This window comes from Botryllus schlosseri, chromosome 4 (genome assembly GCF_051294905.1).
Source record: "Botryllus schlosseri isolate E-star chromosome 4, Bs_hap1, whole genome shotgun sequence".
Lineage (NCBI taxonomy): Eukaryota > Metazoa > Chordata > Ascidiacea > Stolidobranchia > Styelidae > Botryllus > Botryllus schlosseri.
In genome coordinates, this window is record NC_137239.1 from 29,439,416 (window position 1) to 29,454,320 (window position 14,905).

General features: G+C 40.1%; 1 protein-coding gene across 4 annotated transcripts in view; it reads left to right on the top strand.

Annotated features, from left to right (window-relative positions):
- The first annotated feature begins 4,559 nt into the window (after positions 1–4,559).
- LOC145437765 (calcium homeostasis modulator protein 5-like) overlaps positions 4,560–14,905 on the top strand; it is a 36,284-nt gene continuing 25,938 nt past the window's right edge. The window contains exons 1-8 of one of the 4 annotated variants that reach the window (XM_080315058.1): positions 4,565–4,647; positions 5,380–5,557; positions 6,423–6,533; positions 7,917–7,981; positions 8,977–9,103; positions 9,833–9,944; positions 10,651–10,744; positions 10,804–10,928. In XM_080315058.1, the coding sequence (XP_080171184.1) occupies positions 5,389–5,557; positions 6,423–6,533; positions 7,917–7,981; positions 8,977–9,103; positions 9,833–9,944; positions 10,651–10,744; positions 10,804–10,928 (803 nt within the window). In that variant the 5' untranslated portion in view covers positions 4,565–4,647; positions 5,380–5,388. Of the gene's footprint in view, positions 5,558–6,422; positions 6,534–7,916; positions 7,982–8,976; positions 9,104–9,832; positions 9,945–10,650; positions 10,745–10,803; positions 10,929–14,905 lie in introns of all 4 variants that reach the window. The other 3 variants (XM_080315060.1, XM_080315061.1, XM_080315057.1) reach the window with 3 other exon arrangements.

A 14,905-nucleotide genomic window follows, 5' to 3' on the forward strand; every position in this document is an offset into this window, starting at 1 on the left:
CGACGGAACAAGTAAATCCCTTCATGGAGCGTGCATTGCATTCGTTCCCAAGTCGCTATGTGCAGTGTGCACGTTCAAACCCTTGCACCAGAGAACTGAACTCTCGAAAAATTTGGATTTGAATAAAATAGATTTACGGTGAGCACAACTATAATAAATAAATAAAGAATGGGTCACCGTAAATACTATTTTATTCAAATCCAACTTTTTCGACGGCAATAACTCTGCTTCCACTGGTTGGAATTGAACCAAATTTGGTGAGCATCGTTTCTATAGACAGCCCAACACTTTCATGGGGTCAACAGAAAATTTTCAAATTTATTATTTTTTTTTTTTATATAATAAATAGAAACTTACTTCTCCTGTAACAAAGCGGTTACTGGCTGGAATTGAACCAAATTTTGCGTGTAGGCATAAATTAGGCAACCTAACAATTTCATCAAGTAGCCAGTACGAATTGAGGAAAAAAGTCATTTTTGAAGAGCCCTACTGTATACATATATTTATTTAGTAGTAATTGCCTATTCGGTTGCTGTGTGTATAGGCCTGTCTCGCATTGTTAGGTCGTCTCTTTTCGTTATCAGTTTGTGTGCATCGGTAATTATGAGAATATGAGTTTAGTGTTAATCGCTGTTTTGAGTATTGTGCCATGGAATATAATCATTCGTTTACGAGAGCGAGCACTCGAACAGGCGGCATTCGCGAAAAGACGAGATCCTGAGCTCAAGAACACCGGTACTTCCCCGTTGTTGCTTCGTATGCCTTAGGCTTAGGGGCTAGGCTACCCCAGAAATTGAAAAAAAATCAAATTTTTTTTTATTGCTGATATTTGTTGTATTAGATGTCATCTTTCATATACCCAAGTATTATAATCATTGAATTCACCTAAGTGTCACAAATTGATTTTTTCATGAGACTATGTAGTCAATCTCCCCCCTTAATTGTGAACTCGGCTACAGCCACCGCGAATATCCGAGCCCTATATTACCTACGCACGTCGCTGTCGATCTAGTGCTTTTGAGGATATCTATTGTGTAATCAACGATGCGTTACAACATATCAAAACAAACGGTATGCCGGTCTCAGTACTTTGCAGCTGGTGGTTAGTAGGTTCTCAGCGACTGGGTTTGGTGACTGTTTTTGTCAATCAAAGCTGATATTGATCACTGTTAGAGTAGGCTTACCATACGTCCTCTTTTAAGAGGATTTGTCCTCTTTTTTGACTTTTTTGAAAGTGTCCTCGGAGGACGCCCTTTTGTCCTCTTTTTTGAGATTTTGTCCTCTTTTTTAAAAATTCAGGTCTGTGATGCCGCAAATGAGCACAGAAGTGACGGTCCGGCGGATATTTCGGAGTGAAAAACGGTGAAGTTTTTTTTTTTAGTCATCCACCTGGCAATGTAGAGTAAAAAACGTTATTTTGAGATCTGAGCGGAAGTGAAGACCTTTTTTTTTTTTTTTTTTAGTCAATCGACCGCAAAGTGGGAAAAATTCACCGGTTTTTGAGAATTCTACTCCGGTTTTGTATCTTGCAAATTTCTGAAAAAGTGTCCTCTTTTTGCATTTTTAAAATATGGTAAGCCTGTGTTAGAGGCTGGATTGGAGTGTCACATCTATCACACTGTCATTTGATGTGTCATGGCATTTGTCAAGACATGCAATTGACCACGGAATCGGATTTTGTTCGAGCCATTCACCGTTTTATGGTCGACTATTGAGCGACTATTGCAAAACGTGGGAAATCAAGTGGGAAAATGGGAAGTCAAAGAATGGAAATCTACTCATTCAGAACTGTGAACGAATGGACAGGGCTGTCTAAAGCAGAAAACATGGCAATACAGAAGGGAAATATAGCATCCTGGCGCTTTTTAGACTATTAACTGTGTGAAATTTTGGATTTTCAGAGTGATAATGTGACTTTTACATGTTACGAAATTAAAGTGGCTTTTTCTCAAAATTTTCTATTTTTCGTACCTTGAAAGTTATGAATAATTTTTCAGGCAGAAAAAAGTCGTCCAATCAACGTGAAAATTTGCAGGTATATGTATCTTGGGATGCTTCTCCGGATGAAACTGTTTATTTTTTTCTATAAGTGAAGGGTCCCTCCCTTTGGGTTCAACTAACTCAAAAATTTGAAATCTCTTTTTAATTTCCAAATTTTTTTTTCAGAGAATAACCCTTGTTGGAAAAAAAATAGTGTCATCCGGAAATTGGGGGTAATTTGAATCTATTATAAGCACCAAGAAAAAATTTCACTCAAAAATTTTGCCAGAAAAAAATTCACAAAATAATAGTTTGAAAAATCATAAAATCGGATGAAAATCAAAAGGTAACCTTTTTATCCAATTCGATTTATTATTATTATTATCAATTTCATCATTTCAATACACCTCAAGACTGCGATACAATGAAAAGATATTTGACATGCGAGCTGACTGGAAAGCCTACCCCAAGCCGCGTCGACTCCTATATATCTCGTCATTGTTTCGCAATGTTGTGGTGTTTTTGAAAAGATCAAATTATTTATGGAGTGATGATGGTGAATTTCTATCAGAGCCATAGTGAGGATATAGTTGTTCGTCTGCAGGCGATACAGTCTCTAGTTACAAGAGAAAATATCGCGGCATGTAAAACTTGGGACTGATTGCCCGCATGGTCCAATACGAAGACGCGATCGGTGTTTTCCGGAATATCTTACGCGTTTCGTCTCGTACACCTTGTGCGATTCTCTTTGCGTCGCGTCTTCGCTTATCTTATTTTGATGACGCCGCGAACGCGACTGAAAAAGATTTATGATCGGCTGGAACAGAAATGTTGTCACATGCAACAAAGAAATACATCGCAAGCAACCGGAGTGTTTAAAAGCGCCGGGTTGAAGCGTGGGGTATTTCGTTCGACTGGGAGAAGGGGCAGAATTAACCAGCGCTCAATTCTGGCGTTCGCAGATGAGAATGCAACAAGATAAAGGGAGAAATGTCAGAATCGCGGGAGTTTTTTAAGCAAAAGTGTAACATCCACTACTGATGAGATTGTAGATAAGCTACGCGGTCTTATAACATACGAGGGTTACTACATGTAGGATGTGCCAACACCAAAGTACTATTGCCTGCTCAATATCTATTCGAATGCTCAGAGGTGGTCAAAATAGTCATTGTGGTGTTCAAGTACAAGTAGACGTAGAAGTAATGTTTTGAGTCTTTACTCAAATACTAGCAGCGATTTCCGCGTAAGTACAAAGTGAGCATTCTAGGCCTAGTTTTGGTAGAAGCGGTCTAAAATCACAGGAACTTAAGCAGTGCAGGAGGAAAAATTGACTTAAAAGAGCATAGCATAAGTAGCGAGTTTCACGTAGGCACAATAGTCAATATTCTAGTCCTAGTTTTGTATAAATAACTCAAAACGGTAATTCAGTAGTAGAAGTATAGGTTACGATAAAGCCTAAAATCATAATCATTTGAGTAAGTGTAAGTAGGCAAAACCGATTTGAGTACTCTGAAAAAGTAACAGTACCACGTTACTATAACATCCTCTACAAAGGATAATGGAAGAGGTTCTTGGAGGTACGCAAGTTCAGCAGTACACAATTGAATAATTGGGGATAATTGTTGATGTACAATGTTTTTTCCAATTCTCTACTAGTGGCTGACAATTAGCCTGACGAGTGTTAGCCGAAAATATTCGTGTTTATTTCAATACGAATATAATATTCAATGATAATTATAAGCGACCCAGCTTATAGTCACCAATGTAGCTTTGCTATACCAAGACAATACCCTGGAATCTTAAATTTTGGCAAGATTGTCTTGTAATCGTGAGGCCGCAAACGAATGTTTGTTGAAATATCAGCCAGTCAGTTTATTGAAATTTACACCAGATCAAAACACCACAAGAATGTTATACAATGAAAAGATAGGAAGGTGTCGATACGACTCGGAGTAGTCTTTGATATCAGAGAGCCATCTGGGTGTGAATAAGACGTATGCACAATTGCACAGTGAATAAAATGTAATAGATATAAGATAACATAAGAAAGACAAGCGATGAAAATGAATTGGCATGTTTTGGAAGGCAGTGGTGGACTGTAGCGAAGTACTTTGTCGCAGTACCGAAGTAGATTTTGCCTATTTGCACTACTTTTAAGGGGTTACGATGGTAGACTAGCCTACTTCTAATTTTACTTCACAATTTTCATTTTCTTGCGCAAAAGTAAATATAGAATACTTACTTTTGTACTAACTTGGAACTTTCTACTTGCAGTTGCACTTGAGTAGAAATATTTGAACAGCTTCTTTGAGGTACAGAACTTCAATATACAATTGGCTGGTGTCGACTTTTATCAAAATACACCAGCCAAGGCTGTGTCAACAAAAAGAGTTCGTGTATCATCTAAAAATAGTACATTGAACGCTCTCGTATTCGACATTTCATGCTGGTGACGTCATATTTTGTGTTACGATTGTTGATATACGCTGTTCTTTCGAATTCTCTACTAGTTGCTGACGATTACCCCTGACGAGTGTCAGCCGAAAATATTCGGGTTCATTTTAATATGAATATACTATTCAAGTGAGTAGAAATATACACGGCATTACTTGTACATGAGGGATTGAGTATACTGCAGCAACGATAACTACTTTGACACCTCTCTCGGTATGCTAAGTAGATGTCAGATCGTGGTCCAGTAATCTCGAGCGCTGTCTACAGTATTCAATGAGTATAGAGTTTGTCTTTCGGTATTTCGTCCAAGGTTCAGTCGTTAGATTCCCATTATCGTGCTGTTGTTTTCGGCTATATAGTATGAGTCACGCCATTGAAATACGCATCTTTACGATCGACCTTTGAGAACCAAATATTTACCCGATTAGGTCACGGACGTTTGCGTTTCGCTTTGCATTTGGGAATGTTAGGATACTGTGACATACCGGTATAACTAATCAATCACTTGAGGCAAGTGCTACATCATAGGCAGAGTTCAACTGGAAGAGTTTTAAATTTTCCAAGTTGGATAGAATTAAAATTATAGTTTCGCATTTTTTCAAATTAGATTAGAATTAGAATGACTGTTTTCGCAAAAACTTGGAAATTGAATTCTATTCCGAAGTAGAACGGAATATAACAAAATCGAGTTTAGTAGGGCTACATATCAAATCCGAGTTCATTGTCACAAGCATGAAATAGCAAATGCCTGCACATCGAGCTTGGCTCGTTTCGCACGACACAGTTTTCCTGTAGCATTTCCAGGAAACTTAGATTAGAATGAAAATGAGAGAACAGAGAAATTTCACAGATAGATTCGAATTAGATTACCGGCGCTTCGCTCTATAATTAGTCTAATCAGTCTGATGGTCATTCTCAGCATTTACTCAAACTTGCGATTTCCAGTTTACGATCATGAGCAAGCTTCTGGACGGATTGTCGGACATTCTTCCGAAAGTGGTCGACAACAAAACTTCGATTAAAAACTCCTTAATAACGCTGCAAATATTCTGGTTAGAGCGCCTGTCGTCACAGGCGATCTTTTGCTGCCCGTGCTACAAAGATGCCGATATTGCCGAAGAAGGTAGGCCTATAGATGTCACACTGTTTATAGCAGTGATTCTTAATCTGTACTAACCTGGCGAGCCCGTGCGATAAACAGCAAGCCTTCGACGAATCTCAAATTTTCACCTAGTCATACACATAAAACTTCCACATTACACATCTAACGCATTACTATAGAATAGCCTACTATGTCGTAATAAATAAACTTGACTTGCGTAAATTTGTGTCTTGACTCGACTTGTAATCATGACTCATATGGCTCGAGACTCAGACGGCCAAGACAGGCATTTCATTGTACCTTATACTCATGTACTTGCACCCATTGTAACTTTATACTCATGACTCATATGACTCGATACTCGCGGCGACCAAGACAAGCAGGTATTTCATTATAACTTCGAAAAACAGCAAAGTTCCCAAAATTCGTTTTTCGACTATCAAAACTGATACTTGAATATTTATAGTACCAAAAACTGTTAAGAGCAAGAAATTATTATATTATGGATGCGAGGCATTCGACACCACCCGGGAGAGCTGTAAAAAGTGGGTGAACATAACTTGACCTCGAAACTGAACAGTGAACAGAATGACATGGACTCGGACTCGAGTCATAACACCTTTTGACTCGGACTCGACCCATTGCTCACCGACTTGGACTTGACTCTGTGGTGAATTGCAGCAAAACTATGAAAGTGAGATTGACTTGTGACTCGGTTACAACCCTGGTGCGCGAAACGAAACCAGCTTAAAACACGATTTTCGCACAAAACAAAAAAGACAATAATGAGTATAGGCCTATTTACTGTAATTCAGAGTGATTTCTACTGTATGACTCTGGTGTGAGCCTTCACCTCCCGCGAATCACTTAAAACTTATTTCTTCAGCGATGACAAGGCGAAGGCAGATGTACGGACTAAGCTTTCTCGTGGCTCCAGCGATCGTTCTACTGATGGCTAGTTGGCTCATCAACCCTACAACTGCTCGGCTTTGCACCGGTAAGTCTAAGTCAGTGTTGTTAAAAGTCGATGTAGCATCGTTAATCTTCACTTAGTTACAATTAGAAATTAGAAAGACGTATCAAAACTACTTTAAATGGAAGTAAAAAATGTAGGTTACAGAAGTACTCGAGTAACTAGTTTCAACAAGTATATTTAATCGACGGTGGTCAGATAATATTTTTCATCAAGCGACCAGTTGCGGTTTGTTCGTTCCGTATTTACCGACTTGTAACACGGCCCGCTTCTATAGGCATTTCATAAGACACCACTTATGCGGATCACGTGGCGAGGAGGAGCCTAGATAAACCTCAAACACTTTGATAGGAATTCTGGAGTCGACCTTGCAGCTGTGGATTATACCACTACGCTATATCGCACCACACAATGCGATGTAATGAACCGATAGAAGGATGGTGAACGACCAGTTGCGGTCTCTTGCACTGGCACCCACATCGGCCTAGTGCTCGATGTCACGGTTCCTTTATCAATATTCGTCTATATTTTGAGGCTCTTTCTTTCTGTGTCCATTCTTTGTGGGCGCTCTCTTTCATCGGGTCTTTTACTGTGTTTTTGTCGCCGTAAGAACAACGACGCGGGGGAGAGAAGCTCGGGATAACCTCCGACGCGGAATCGAACCCGGGGCGGGCCGCCTGGGCGGTAGGCGCTTATCGTCACCACTACGCTATCTCTCCCGCAACTCAGCACAATTATTGACATAGGGATACCATATGTTCAATTTTAGGAGGAATTGACCTCATTCTTCAATAAAAGTAAAATGTACTCCGAGGACGCCCAAATGTCATTTTTCCGCATGCTCTCCTCTTTTTCTGCTTTGAGTTTAAGGCGATTGACTAAAAAAAGTCAATCCGACGCAAACTATACACGTGGAACCCGAGTTTTTAGGCATTGCCGCTTACGTTGAATAAGAAAAGGCAAACTCACCAAGAATCACAATTACCTGTGTAAATTCCTCGTTTTTATGCCTGCTACATGAACTTGAAAAAGTGTCTATTGTCGGATCCGAAAATATGGTAACCATATATTGACACAATAAATAAGTGAAATTTTCGAAAAATGTATTCAGTTATAGTCATACGGGCCTATATCGCTTAGCCTTTCTGATAACTTCACTCGTAAAAATGTCGGTAGCATATCCTGAAACTGGATTCTTCGCAGCAAAATATGAGGCTTAAAAAATACGTCATTTTTTGGCAAGAAACTGTTTAGTAGAAGTGAAGGTAGTTAGAAATATACAACCACTGAGTATTGAGGCGCAAGTACCCAAAGTTTACTTGGATACTCCGAAAAAGTAGACGCCCTCCGTTCCTGACCGCCTTTGAGTGAAGTTGAGCTGAAATGATTTTACAATTCTATCACAAGGTTTTACAAAGAGAAAGCCGAGGTTTTGTGTGAGGTGTTCTACACTGGTGCGAATTGCAATGCAGGTAAGCGAATGGTTGCTATGTAATTCTTGTTATTACCATAGTGTCCTATATAGTGTAGACACAGGCAAATCTCACGCCTCAGTGAAATTGATTCACGTCACAATTTCAATTTGGCTACAGGCAATTTGACGGTCATTTTTGACCGGTTTGCCGAGCATTCAATTTGGTAAAACGGGTATCAATCGCAAGCTGACTCTGCACTGATTTTGAAATTATAAATTTTATTCCGCTCGTGGCACTGGAACTCCCACAATCAGCCTCGAATTTTTCATTGTTATGGAGATTGGCATTTGGACGCAACAATGCGGTTTGGCGAAACGAGAGAGTAGCTCAAGAGAAAAAGAGCCAGACAACATTGCTCAGTATTGTTGCGTCCCAATGCCAATCTCCATAGCAATGAAAAATTCGAGGCCGATTGTGGGAGTTCCAGGGTCACGAGCGGAATAAAATTTATATTTTCAAAATCAGTGCAGAGTCAGCTTTCGATTGATACCCGTTTTACCGAATTTAATGCTCGGCAAGCCGGTCAAAAATGACCGTCAAATTGCCTGTAGCCAAATGTGAATTGTGATTTGCCTGTGTCGACACCATATAGGACACTATGTTATTACAGTGAAATGTGTGGTCTTATGATATGCTTCACTGAGCCCGGCACTGTTGTTGTTTTGGTAGCAGACATGCACGTGGGCTGCTGAAGGAATACACTCTGAATTCGACCTGTAAAGGTGCCTGTCTAATAGGTCGATGTACAGACATTTGCCATTCTCGTGATTATGAGGATGATCTCTGATTTGATACGAAGGGAACTTGATTCTTGATGTATTCCTTTCTTGTTCGGTATTCAATTATATCACCAAGCTTATGCGACTAATTCTGATCCAGTTTGGAAAACTAACTGTGTAACTATCATTCTCTTTCTGGTATAGATTGGAAAAACTGAATTCTTCTAGTTGGCCACCTCGGTCATAACGTGTATGACCTGCATGTTTCGACAGTCCGTGATCGCCCCGCTAGCCTGGCTCTCCATCGCCTTGTTGGACGGAAAATACCTCGCTTGTGTCATGACGACGCGTCCGTACATGGAATCGTGTGTCGAATTCTACAGGAATTCGAGAGAACGTCGTGAGTTAATCAAGGCCTTCAGTTTTATGTTTAACGACTTTTCCATTCCATTCCAGAGTCCAGGTTCAATTTAGTTTAGTTCAGTTCAGGCAATTGTTAATAGTGTCCTTTCAAAACACCACCAGATTGTGACACAATGAAGAAATAGAAAGGTGTCGAAACGAATTGGAGTAGTCTTTCAATCAGACACCCACCATGGACTAGAATTAAATAAAAGCAATGCACAGTGAAAGAGAAGCGACAGAAGATAATGTAAATGGTACAAGCGACGAAATCGAAGTAGCGCACTCACAGCGAAAAGAGTGGAGGTAGAATAACCGAACTAACATCAGAATTGGTCGAATATTTTAGCGGATCTAGCGACTGAACAGCATTTCCTTATTAGTGCAATAATCTATAGAATAAGACTTTACAACGGAGCATTTTCGAGATTTTTCAAATTTAGGACAACCCTAATAGTCATTTTCTCACTCTAAACGTGTATATTCAGACAGCAGAAGACATGTTTGTGGGCATATATTTCAATTATCGGCCCTGATATACGAGATTTGAAGAAGTCATACAGAATGTGCCGGGTCATATCACGTGGTCGAGTCATGCGCAATGACCCGAGTACAAGTTGAGTCAATAATAAACAAATTGAACCGAGTCGAGTCATTTTCCATTTTTAAGAGCAAACAACTCCGAACTTCTACACACGAGTACTCAAGTCGTTCTTCTTTCCTTCAGCTGCCGTATATTCCGAAGAATTCCAGTTGAATCGCGCGATCTCGCAGATGATTGGCTGGTTCCTCCTGTCCACGGTTTTCCTGCTAGGAGCCGTTATTTACACGTGGCGCAGGTGCGGGTCTAGAATGGCCTATTGAAAAAACTTCAATCTTTCCTCTTAATCTACGCAGGCAGTCAAAATAATATCTAGAGTGCATGACATAGGCGTAGTATGGAAAGTGTTGTAGCTATTTGCCAGTGAGCAAAACGTTTGTATTCCAGGCCAAGTTTCGCCTAAAAAATGAAAGCTCCGAAGTAGAAGTATACTCTAAAATCATAACCACTTGCGTAGTGCGTGTAGACGTAGCAAAATCTATCCGATCAAGTAGGAGTACTACGTTACTGACCTTCACCGGTATTCTAACTCGTACAACCGAACCAATTACAGTAAAAGTAGTAGTAGTAGGCTGTGCCAAAAGTCCTTCAAATAGGATTAGAAAACGGTAGGTCTTGAAATTACTCAAGTGAGTATAGTTTCAAAGGGTAGATATGATCGAGGGCTATGTCATACCTTTAGCAGTTTAATTGCGAGTCTTCTCGAGCAACGCAAAATAACTAATGCGGCGACCCTCGGAAGAGTGGACTTTTCGGAAAAGTTGAAATATTTCTTTTTTGACCATCTCCGTGTGTCTAGCTGTTTCTATACGACTGCTGATATACAATATTCTTTTCAATTCTCTACTAGTTGCTGACGATTACGACAGTCAGCCAAAAATATACGAGTATATATCAATAGGAATATATTATTCCAAAGTGTAAGACCGACGCAAATTTTGCAGGTATTACTCGTCGATATTTCATTGGCAGAAGAAATACATATCGCTGACCAAACATATCGAGCGCGAAGAGTTCGAAAAAGTGTCAGAAGAGAAAGTGAAGTTGGAACTAGTATGTAACTCGGAACCGCTTGTCTAGCAAAAGTTCTTTTTCAGATCAGGAAAGACGCGAATAAGAACCTGCGGAAATTCTTGAACGAAAACAGATCAGAGAAAGATTGGGAGAAAGTAACGGGTCTGTTCCGCGTTCGATCGGACTCAGGAAAAATTTCAGCCTTCAGGTACGCGATTCACTTGAATTGAATTGGAGCCGTACATTACGTGACTTTCCTGAGTGATCGAATAGGACCAAGGCATGGATAATTTGATATACTTTAAGGTCTTGGCCTACAGTGCAGGCAACGTGAATCAATGACATGTCATCTGATTGGATGGAATTTCAATGTCTCAATCCCAAAATGCAAGAAGTTGGAAGCTTATCGATTAATTAGAGAAATAAAACATCAAACTTTAAATTTATTTAGAAGTTAAGAACGTATAGTGTTGCGGAGAGAGCATATGGTGTATTGGGCGTATGTCACAATGACGCACATGTTGTGCGAAACTATTTAAAAGTAGCAACTCGTTTCGACTAAGTTGTATGTAGGGCTGGGCAAAATCGAGTACCTGAGTGATTAGATTCTGAATCACCTATTACCCTTCTAGTCGAGTATTCGAGTATCACTCATTATGACGTCACAGCAGAATGTACTATGTCAAAGTTCAAATATGTACTTTTTTGCCTCCACAAAGAACATAACGCCTGTTATCTATCATATTAAAGGGAATAGCAACAAAAAAAAATCAAAATTTAGGATGTTTTTTCGGTAGGAAAGGTTAAAATTTTATCTCTGCTGTCACCTCATGGCCTTATTTCACCCAAACAATAACTAGAAACTGCGAAATTTCAATTTTATTTTTCTTTGATAATGGGGGATGGGGTGTTTTTTTCAAGTTCTAAACAAAAGATCGCATATTTTTCTGATAACTCTATAAAATATATGGTTTGACCGGTATAAAATATATCTATCTATATGATCGCCGGTTACAAATTTGTTAGATTGTTGTCAGTTGTCATTCAAGCATTCTGGCGCTCATTCTTATCATTACATCGGTGATACTTGTTCATTGACTTTATACTCGGCAAATGTTTGTAAGTGTTTTTCTCAATTATAAAATTTTGTTACGTCGCATCACGGTAAACCAAAAATTTGTGTGAAATATTTGTCCTAAATGATTCACTCAAGGTTTTTTGGAAAGCTGAGATTCAGACTTGTGCTATGCTAAAAGATTTTTGACGTAGGTCTACCATGCTAACAGTTACAGAACTTCAAAGCAAACTTAGAGCCAACTTACAGCAAATTTATGACAAAAATTTGAATTTTTAATTGTGAAATGAAATTTCTCCGAGATGGGTATCACATATTCCTTCAGATTTTAGCATAGCACAGCACTGTCCTAGTACTTCCTAAAGAAGGCGTTAGATCGGAAAAAGGGCTTCACAATTTCGAGATTTTGCATTCCCTGTGTCGATGCATTTTCTGTCCTTCGAATCCACTATATGCCACATCATCATCATCATCATCATTGGTTTATTAGCAATTTTATCAGCTCAATACACCACAAAAATGCGATACAATGAAAAGAAAGGAAGATGTCGAAGCGACTAGGAGTTGTCTATGGAATCGGACACCCACCTTAGCCTAGGCCAGGGGCGGGCAACTTCTCTAGTCGGCGGGCCGGATATAGGAAAATTAAGTACTTGGCGGGCCGGATTGCTGAATCGATACATTATTCGCCCATTTATCCACATATACAAGGAATATATCATATTTAATGAACGTATTTTACCGACAGCAATGTCACTTCAAAGCCATTTCTCGCCGATAGTGACGAACAAAATGTGGATTTGAAAATAGCATTGCCATACAGGCGCCGCCATGTCTGCTTCTATCTGATCAATGAACACACGTACAATCCTTAATTAAGATTTCAAGGCGTTCGATAAGCCCGGTACCCCAAATTTACCAAGATATCAATTCATTGGGGTTGAGTAGGTGACGAACTAGCGTCGTTGTTCAACTGTGTGGCCTAGTTAATCTCGACATTTGATTCATGCGGCCCGCGTCCTCTACGATATTTGAAAAGTGGCCTGCGACCCGTTTTGAGTTGGCGACCCCTGGCATAAGCGGTGTCTTACAAATGCCTAAAAGTTTGCCGTGCTACAAGTCGGCGGTTACGGAATCAAAAATAAGAAATACCCGCCTGGTGTAAATGACTATTGTAGTCGACAAACACCATGATTACCACAAGCGACATTAGGGTTGACTATATCGTAAATGCCGATAACGCAAGTCTTCTCGCTTTGACGAACTTACGCGAGAGCTCCACTCTCGCACGCTGCACATACACGTATAATAACATACAGTCACTAAAATTTGACGTAGTAAGAAGTAGTGGGGAATATCGGCAGACTGGCTCCGCGGGCCACATTATCATGTGAGACGGAAAACTGATGTCCGCGGGCCGGACAAAATCCCTTCGCGGGCCAGATCCGGCCCGCGGGCCGTATGTTGCCCGCCCCTGGCCTAGGCGATGTGAAGAGGAGGCATGCACACTGAATGAAAGTATAGAAAAAGTATAGAAAAAGGAAGCGACAAGAAATAGGGCGGCATGTCATGGGAAGCGAGATCGATAGGTCAGTCGTGCAGTCAGTCACTCATGCAGAGAAGAACCATTTTTTTTTGTATGTAACATAGCGAGACTAGCGACTGTGAAAATTTCATGGTGATTGGGGTAGCCATACGAAATTTAGGTTTTTGAGTTTCTAGTCCCCTTAAAGGTACTGTACTTCGGTATTTTTGCGACCATACCGATTTCATAGCACTTCTTGGGACTGTTATGGGATGATCATGACTTCGGTAATATCTTATTCCAGTAACGTTCGGAGCTTTGTACTATGTCTCGTATGCTGCGACACGTTTAATCTAGGCTTCCCCAATGGAAAATAGTATCGAAACTATAATTCTCGTTAGTAAATTAACTTTCAGTTGAGAGGAGTGTATAATTTCAGTACTCGAAAAATCGTCTTCTCCTACTCGACTCGAATCATTGAAATTAATACTCGATGTGAAAGCCACGGAGACTCACTTTTAAACGAACTTTCCGACAGTGTAATTAAGCGTCACATCGCAGTATAATAGAGGCTATAGCAAACAGCAAAGTAGCAATTCTTTCAAACGATAACGAATAATCACAAGTCACAACCATAGGCGCTTACTTTTATTTTTGCATGGGGTGGCGGCAGGCGCTTAACGCAAAACCCCGTCTTTTTAAAATGACCATTCTGACGCTAATATTCAGTTGCAATTCAACAAACGCGGGGCCGCGACCAATTAGCGAGATTCGTCATCGCACAATGGCGAGGTGATTGCGAAATTAGGTCCTTGATTGCCGCGCGCTCGGCATTCATCGCTGGACTAAGCAGTAACACAGCGCGACAATTCTGGAACACGAAAGACAGACAAGAATGATAATTATAACCGCGCGCGGCCAATCGGTAGTTATCCGTTACTGCCAACACAATGGGTTTTTACTTAGTATTGAGTGCATTGCTGCATTTCCCGATTTACGTTCGCAAAGCATGATTGGATTAATATTATGGGCACTGGAATACATTCCAACTAGCAGGCACACACAATAAAACACTGTTGTGTTCAACTTTGGGCTCCGACAATATTTATCACAAAAATGGTTCACAGAATATTTTAAACGCGGATTACGGCCCTCATCGATGCAAATAATGCACTATACAATTTGTAGAAGGTGAGCGTATATTTGGTCGTCAAATCGCGATAGGAGATGGTGTTTCTCAACGCGCGCGATGAAATCTACGTTTTTAACGATGAGGTCGAATTTGTACAAATGTACATCTATTAAAGATCGATAGTTTGCTGAAATCAGCCTCACCCTGTGCGCAATACATAGTAGTGATCAATTTTATTGACTGTACAATGGGCTGGCCAGGTTGCGCTGGTAACGTAATTGCAGACATGCCGCGAACCTGCAATAATTACAATTACAGGGTGCTCTAGGGATAGTCATACCTGAATACCCAGATTCGGCAATGGCAACGAGCACAATTTGTTCAGACGCGGGCATAAGTTTTAATTAAAAAGATACATAAACACAAACAATATTAAAATCGGAGATTGTTACT